Source organism: Protobothrops mucrosquamatus, unplaced genomic scaffold (genome assembly GCF_001527695.2).
Source record: "Protobothrops mucrosquamatus isolate PMUCROS unplaced genomic scaffold, P.Mucros_1.0 scaffold765, whole genome shotgun sequence".
Taxonomy (NCBI): Eukaryota; Metazoa; Chordata; class Lepidosauria; order Squamata; family Viperidae; genus Protobothrops; species Protobothrops mucrosquamatus.
Window position 1 is genome coordinate 150,746 of NW_015387033.1, and position 8,359 is coordinate 159,104.

Consider the following 8,359-nt stretch of genomic DNA (forward strand, 5'->3'; position numbering starts at 1 on the left):
ATCAATTTGACTTCTTAAGTCAGAGAAAAGAATAACAGAATGACAGAGTTGGAAGAGACCTTAGAGGTCTTCTAGTCCAACCCCCTGCTCAAGCAGGAGACCCTATTCCGGCCACATGGCTGTCCAATCTTCTTCTTAAAAACCTCCAACTTCTGGAGGCAAGTCGTTCCACTGATTAATTGCTCTCAAACACATACGCACACACATACATACATATGTGCATATTTACACACACACACACATACATATGTACCAGTTTGTGTTGTAGTTAAGACACCTGGCTAGAAACCTGGAGATTGTGAATTTTAGTCCCGATTTAGGCATAAAGCTGAATGACATTTTCTTTCAGCCTTAGGAAGCAACGGCAAATCACTTCCAAAAATCTTGCCAGAAAAACTACAGGGTACATAACCTAGAGTCACACACTATCTCAGTTAGCCTGGCTTAAAAATCTTTTAAAAATTAATGATAAAATAAAATAATAAAATAAAATAAATACAATACAATAATAATAAAATAATAAAATGCTGGACTAGCCAGGTGTTGTGGAGATGATAACACAGCATGTTGAAAATTCATGGATGGGGAAAAAGAATGCAGCGGGGCAATTCTCCTTATACCCCATTGTCAGAATCACTTAGATGATTATACAAATTGAATGATTTTTTTAAAAAAATCTCTGACAAAGGAGCTTCACAGGTATACTGCAGCTGCACATGGAAGCTCTACCAGTTTACTCTTCATTCCCAAAAGCAGAGGTCAAATTATTGTTGTTGATTGTGAGTGTTGTTCATAAGGCTGAATATTGTTACTATATTATCTCAACTCCCAATTAAACTATTTTCAACCTCAGCCTACATTTCCCAAAATCCACTGGTACATCTCCCCCCCAACCCAAAACAGCTCGACCAATGGGAAGCAGCGAACAATCATGGACGCCTACCCGCGCCAGAGAGCAGCCGGCTCGCAAAAGAACGTCAACTACGTTTCCCAGCGTGGCTCGCGGCTCTTTCCGCCCACGTGACGCCAGCTGGCCAATGACGAGCGGGAGAGCGGCCCTATAATCCTCTGCGCCGGCGGAAGCCACTTCTTTTTCGCCAGAGCGGCGCGGCTCAAGATGGCGGTACAGATCTCCAAGAAGCGAAAGGTGAGGCTCTTCGGGGCCCTGCCGAGCCTATGGCGGGGCGGCGGGGGAAGAAATACGGCCAAGAGAAGACGTGGCGGGTCGAGCGGCGAGGCGGCCCGGCGAGGCGGGCTGCGACGATGGCGGGAGCCTCGGATGGGAGTGGATTGGGGCTGAGCCCCCTTCATCCCTCCGCTGCTCCGGCCCAAATCCTATCGGTAGTTAGGTCTGGCTGGGCCAAGAAGACAGCGAGACCGCGGCTAGACGGGCCCGGAAGCTGCCCTAAAGCTTTATATATTAGCACGTGCTTCTGCTTAAGTAATATTATATGAATGCAGCATGGGGCATGTTTTCCTCCACAACAGCCCTGCGAGGTAGGTTGGCTGGTTTGTTAGAGAGGGGCTGGATCTGGTCCTCCCACCCAGCTTCAACCACAGCCTTGGGAGGGAGGCTGGGCGGAGAAAGAGAGGCCCAGAGACACTTTGGGGGGGGGGGGAGCGTCTAAAACCCAGGATAGACTGGGGAATGCTGGGAATTGGAGTCCACACATTTTAAGATTGAAAAAACAATCTTAGGGCAGGGGTAGGCAACCTTGGCTCTTTTATGACTCGTGGAATTCTGGGAGTTGAAGTCCACGAGTCATAAAAGAGCCAAGGTTGCCTACCCGTTTTAGGGGTTCAAGGGAATGTCTATCGCGGGGGTCTTCAAACCTGGCCCATTTATGACTTGTGGACTTCAACTCCCAGAATTCCTCAGCCAGGCACGCTAGCTGAGGAATTCTGGGAGTTGAGGTCCACAAGTCATAAAAGGCCCAAGTTTGGAGACCCCTGACTTAGCCACTTCTTCGTTTAATGATCAAGTAGCCAGCCCCAATTGTAGTCACTAAATGAGGACTATCTGTATGCTGTTTATATGCTACTATTAGATGTGATGTGATTTTATTGTCTTTGAGATTATAGATCAGGGGTCTTCAAACTTGGCCCTTCGATGACTTGTGGACTTCAACTCCCACAATTCCTCAGCCAGGCATGCTGGCTGAAGAATTCTGGGAGTTGAAGTCCACAAGTCATCAAAGGGCCAAGTTTGAAGACCCCCGTTCTATAGTAACCTTCCCTTCCCCCCAATCCTGTGAAGTGGGCTGGGCTGAGACCACCAGGCCGAAATCCCCCAGATTTGCTTAATGCCTGTATGATTCACTTAACGTTAGTATTGGTTTGCTTAACAGAAGTCATAAAATTGGGCACAACTCGGTTAAATAATCGCTTTGCTAGCAATGGAAATTCTAGTCTCAAGTTATGGTAAGTTGATGACTTAACTATAGGTAGTCCTCGACTTAATGACCACAATTGACCCCTAGAGTTTAGGTTGCTAAGTTAAGACAAGTGAGCTTTTCCCCATTTTACTATGTTTCTTCCCACTGTCCTTAAGTGAATCACTGCAGCTGATAAATTAGTCACACGGTTGGGAAGTCAATCTGGCTTCCCCCGTTGACTTTGCTTGTCGGGAGGTCGCAAAAGGGGATGACGTGACCCCTGGGACCGTCATATCTATGAACCAGTTGTCAAGCATTTGAATGTAAATTGCATGATCGTGGGGATGCTGCAACGGTCGTAAGTGTGAAAAAAGGGTCATAAATCGCTTTTTTTTCCAGTGGCGCGGTAACTTCAGATAGTCACTAAATGAACTGTTGTAAGTTGAGGACAGCCCGTACTTTTAATTGCTGGGAGTGGATCTAGGGGCCTCAGGTATTAAGTATTGTGACTCTCCCATTTCCAAACTCGCAGCTTGCATTTCTGGCCAGCTGTTGTGGGCTGCATTCCGATAGGATAGGATTAGAATAGAATAGAGATTAGGAACAGAACAGAATAGAAATAAGAATTAGAGTAGAATAGAATAAAATAGAGAATAGATCACGTGAAGTATTAATACCACTTTACAAGGCCTTAGTAAGGCCACACTTGGAATCCTGCATCCAGTTTTGGTCACCACGATGTAAAAAAGATGCTGAGAACTCTAGAAAGAGTACAGAGAAGAGCAACAAAGATGATCAGGGGACTGGAGGCTAAAGCATATGAGGAACGGTTGCTGGAATTGGGTATGTCTAGTTTAATGAAGAGAAGGACGAGGGGGGACATGATAGCAGTCTTCCAGTATCTCAGGGCTGCCCCAAAGAAGAGGGAGTCAAGCTCTTCTCCAAGGCGCCTGAAGGCAGGACAAGAAGCAATGGATGGAAACTAACCAAAGAGAGAAGCAACCTGGAACTAAGGAGAAACTTCCTGACAGTTAGAACAATTAACCAGTGGAACAACCTGCCTCCAGAAGCGGTGAATGCTCCAACACTGGAAGTTTTTAAGAAGAGACTGGATAGCCATTTGTCCGAAATGGTATAGGGTTTCCTGCCTGAGCAGGGGGTTGGACTAGATGAGCTCTAAGGTCCCTTCCAACTTTATCATTATTATTATTATTATTATAGAATAGAGTAAAATATAGAATAGAGAATAGAATAGAGATTAGGAACAGATCAGAATAGAAATAAGAATTAGAATAGGACTATGAATACAGAATAGAATACACCCTTCTCCCTTAGTCTTCAGCAAAGACGCAACTGTGGCATCTAGTGGACGTGTCCGTGGCCTCGATCTGTGCTTCAGGCAGCACGGAGCCGTCCTTGGCTGCCTGCTTTGGAGCCCAAAAGAATCCCTTCGGTGATGATACGATGACGAGTCAGAAGAGACCCTCCCTTCCGCCCAGGCCGAGCAATGCCGCGCCACGTTCTGTGGCTCTGTGTTGGTGGCTTTGGCAAAGGGTGGGGGGGTCCGGTCATTGGATGAACTTGAGGCATTTGTCTGAGAAGGGAAGCTTTTGAAAAGGCTCTTGTCCTTAATACTGAAATTTAACTAGTTGATTTTTATTAATGTTTTTGGAAAGAACCACCTGGGAATAGAATTAGAACTAATAGGATAGGATAGATTGATAGAATAGATTATAGATGCAGAATCACTCATAGAATCGAATAATGGAATAGAATAGAAAATATAGAATGGAATAATGGGAAAGAATTAGAACAGAATAGAAAATATGGAATAGAATAGAATATGAAATAATTATAATAGAATAGAAAACATAGAACAGAATAATAGGAAAGAATTAGAATAGAATAGAAAATATGGAATGGAATAGAATAATAGGAAAGAATTAGAATAGAATAGAAAATATGGAATAGAATAATAGGAAAGAAGTAGAATAGAATAGAAAATATAGAATAATAGGAAACAGAATAGAATAGAATAGAAAATATGGAATGGAATAGAAAATATGGAATGGAATAGAATAATAGGAAACAATTAGAATAGAATAGAAAATATGGAATAGAATAGAAAATATAGAATAGAATAACTTTATTGTCACTTTGTACACTCATCGGCATGCATTAAAATGAAATTTCATTGCATTCGGCTCTCAAAGGGTCACCACCTCCAATAGGCACTACATCAATATGACATAAATAAATAACAGAATTATGCATACACCCACATATATGACACAGAAACAACAGTCTAGTTCGAGTTATGTATCCATGGTGCATGGTGAGAAAAACGAATCTTGCGAGTCTACCAGACGGAGGGCAGAGAGAACCAAACCGTTACAGAATCGGGCAGTCCTGCTTTTGTCGCTCTCATTGAGAAGGTCTGCAAGGTAATCTTGGCGTCTCACCGTTTGCTTTTTCCGTTTCAGTTCGTGGCCGACGGTATCTTCAAAGCTGAACTGAACGAGTTTTTGACTCGGGAGCTGGCCGAAGATGGCTACTCTGGGGTGGAGGTCCGAGTTACCCCAACCAGGACCGAGATCATCATCCTTGCCACCAGGTAGGAGGAGCTGCTTTCGTTCTTATTCTGGTTATTGATCTATTAGTGGAGAGGACCCTGTGTCCCAAATCTTACATTTATTTTGAAGTAAGTAGTCTTAAATATAATCGCCTCTGAACTATGCTAGGCTGGGTAAAGTTACTACATGGGTAAGTCTAGATGTACCCATCACCACCCAGGCTGAAATCTTTTTTGAGTTTCTGGGTGGTCTTCAGATCAGGGCTCTGCAGTGTGCTTTCTAACTAACAACTTTTATTAAAAGCCACAAGTTATCCGCCCCACAAAAACATCTGCCTTGTAATAAAATTATACTCAGAAAAGGTGCCACTGGATACGAGCTTGTTTGCCACTGCAGACTTACCAGTCTCTGCCTACAGCGGATGGTCTTTAGCCAGTCCATTGCAGTAGTCCAGTCATGAAGATGCCAAGGATATTGAGTGTCTGTGTGCAAGCTCACTTAGTCCAAGAAAGTTCACAACTAGTGCACAAGACATTGTACGAGATTCCCCTGGGCTGCTGAAAAATCAAAAGCAGCCTCTTCAATTTCAAAATAGAGGTGGAAGGGACCTTGGAGGTCTTCTAGTCCAACCCCCTGCGCAAGCAGGAGATCCTATACCACTTCAGACAAGTGGCTGTCCAGTCTCTTCTTAAAAGTTTCCAGTGATGGAGCACCCACAACTTCTGGAGGCAGGCTGTTCCACTGGTTAATTGTTTTCACTGTTAGGAAATTTCTCCTTAATTCCAGGTTGCTTCTCTCTTTGATCAGTTTCCAACCATTGTTGTCCTTCCCTCTGGTGCTTTGGAGAACAGGTTGACCCCTCTCTTCTTTGTGGCAGCCTCTCAAATGCTATCATGTCCCCCCTAGTCCTCCTTAGTCCATTTCCATTGAGGAGTTGCAATGCAAATCTTTTAATGCAGACATCATATGATCTTTCTCCCTGCAGTAGTTAGTAGCTGAGGTGCTCCGTTTTTCACTTCGTGTTAGTCCTGAACAGTCTTAAAGGATCACAGGTGTTTGTAGGAGTCTCTGGCTTGTGAGCTTAGCGCTCTATAAATTAGGTAGGTAGGTAGATTAGATAGATAGATGGATGGATAGATGATGGATGGATGGATGGATGGATGGATGGATGGATGGATGGATGGATAGAGAGAGACAGACAGACAGACAGACAGATAGATAGATAGATAGATAGATAGATAGATAGATAGATAGATAGATAGATAGAAGATAGATGAGATAGAAAGACAGATATATATATATATATATATAGAGAGAGAGAGAGAGACAGAGACAGAGACAGAGACAGAGATGGATGGATGTAGATAGATAAATAGGAGAGAGAGATGTAGTTCTTGATTTATAACTGGTCATTTAGCGAATGTTTAAATATACAAAGGACACTCAGTCACATAACTCTACTGTGATTTTTGCTTAAAACCAGCATTTACTTCGGGGTTTGGGCAGAAACACCCCCTAGTGAACAATGGACTTGCTTAACGATCGTTGCAAAAAGTCAAAATTGTGATGTGATGACCCGCTTGACGACCACAGTAGGCCATAGTACGACCAGGATGGTCGTAAATTGAGGACTACTTATAGGTACATAAAACGGGTAGCTCTAGTCCGAGAGAGAGTGTAAGTGTGGCGTAAGTAATTTTAGATGCACACAAGTTGTTGGAATAGAGTAGAAGAACTTGTGGACTCCTGAGAGAGAAGAGTTGGATCAAATCAGATGATCCTTCCAGTGGGAGTTCAATGCAGGCTCGATTTAAAAAAAAAAAAAAAAAATATTGGGGAATTTTTCAAAGTCCTTCTGGTGGGACTGACCTAATGCCATATATCTTTGCCTTTGCCATTCAGAACTCAGAACGTTCTCGGAGAGAAAGGACGTCGGATTCGCGAGCTGACGGCCGTCGTTCAGAAGCGGTTTGGCTTTCCGGAGGCTAGCGTGGAGGTAATAATGGTGGCGCCCGGGCTGGCTGGGGAATTCTGGGAGTTGAACACTCCACCCGTTCTTAAAACTTGCCAAATGCGTGGAAAAGCTTGCCTTCAGTGACGATAACGATGAGTTCAGAAATGGACGCTCTCTTGCTCAGAGCAAACAGCCTGGGCCACATTCAGTGGTGCTTTGCTGGTTGACTCTGACGAGGGTGCCCTGTTCACTGGATGATCTGAGCGTGGATGATCTGAGAAGGGAGTGCCGAGAAGCAGAATTTCTCACTTGAATTTAAAAGTCCCAAAGGTGCTTTTCCAGCAGGCAACTAGACTTTGAAGACCTTTCACTTCTCATCCCAGAAGCTTCATCAGCTCTGACTGGATGGTGGGGGAAATGGAAGGATTTATACTCCTTGCAGAGAGCTGGTCATATTCCCTACATTTTTTTTGTGTATAGGTTTTATTAGTTTTTATAGGGTTAGGAATAAGATGGGGTCAGAGTTGGGGTTGGGGTAACATTTTCAATAAGTCCCTTTTTTCAACGCCGTTGTATAACGGTCACTAAACAAATCGTTGTTAAGTCGAGGACTACCTGGATTTCTCCCCCTCCCCTGCCACGCTCCACTTGGTTTACAACTCAGTGTAACTTTGGAGCAGCGACTCAAGGAAGCAACAGGCAGATGCCTCTCAAGAAAACGGCAGCAACCAAAAGCTGGCAACAGTAGAGAAGGCCACACGCCAGTGGCAAAGTACATGCCAGTTTCAATGCTTTGTACTTCAACTAGAAAAGGATTAAGAAAGGGGCAAATATCTCACCCCCAACTTCTCTTTTTTGGTATAGATTTTATTAGTTTTTATAAGGTGGGGTCGGGATTAGGGTTTTTCCAAATAACATTTTCAATATTTAGCAAACAGCAAAATATCTGGGTACAGTCTATCTAGACCCATACCAGTCGGGCTTCAGGCCGGGACACAGCACGGAAACGGCATTGGTCGCGTTGGTCAATGATCTCTGGAGGGCCGGGGACAGGGGGTATTCCTCTGTCCTTGTTCTTTTGGACCTCTCAGCGGCTTTTGATACTGTAGACCACGGTATCATGCTGCGGCGTCTCGGTGGGTTAGGAGTGGGGGGCACCGTTATGCGGTGGTTCTCCTCCTTCCTCACCGACCGTACGCAGTCTGTATTGGCAGGGGGACAGAGGTCGACTCCTAGACCCCTCACTTGTGGGGTGCCCCAGGGGTCGGTCCTCTTCCCCCTCTTGTTCAATATTTATGTAAAGCCGCTGGGAGAGATCATTCGTGGCTTTGGGGTGGATTTCCATCAGTACGCTGACGATACGCAGCTGTACATTTCCACCCCAGGCCACCCCAACGATGCCCTTGACGTGATGGCCCGTTGCCTGGAGGCCGTACGGGTCTGGATGGGGAGGAACA

General features: G+C 44.6%; 1 protein-coding gene and 1 non-coding gene across 2 annotated transcripts in view; both read left to right on the forward strand.

Moving 5' to 3' along the window:
* Positions 1-1,067: 1,067 nt before the first annotated feature.
* The window catches only part of RPS3 (ribosomal protein S3), a 16,272-nt gene continuing 8,980 nt past the window's right edge, over positions 1,068-8,359 (forward strand). The window contains exons 1-3 of the mRNA XM_015818569.1: positions 1,068-1,147; positions 4,859-4,989; positions 6,851-6,944. Of these exons, the coding sequence (XP_015674055.1) occupies positions 1,118-1,147; positions 4,859-4,989; positions 6,851-6,944 (255 nt within the window). The 5' untranslated portion in view covers positions 1,068-1,117. The remainder of the gene's footprint in view (positions 1,148-4,858; positions 4,990-6,850; positions 6,945-8,359) is intronic.
* LOC114922751 lies at positions 3,824-3,978 on the forward strand. Its single transcript, XR_003810472.1, has one exon. It is a non-coding gene; the product is annotated as a small nucleolar RNA SNORD15 (small nucleolar RNA).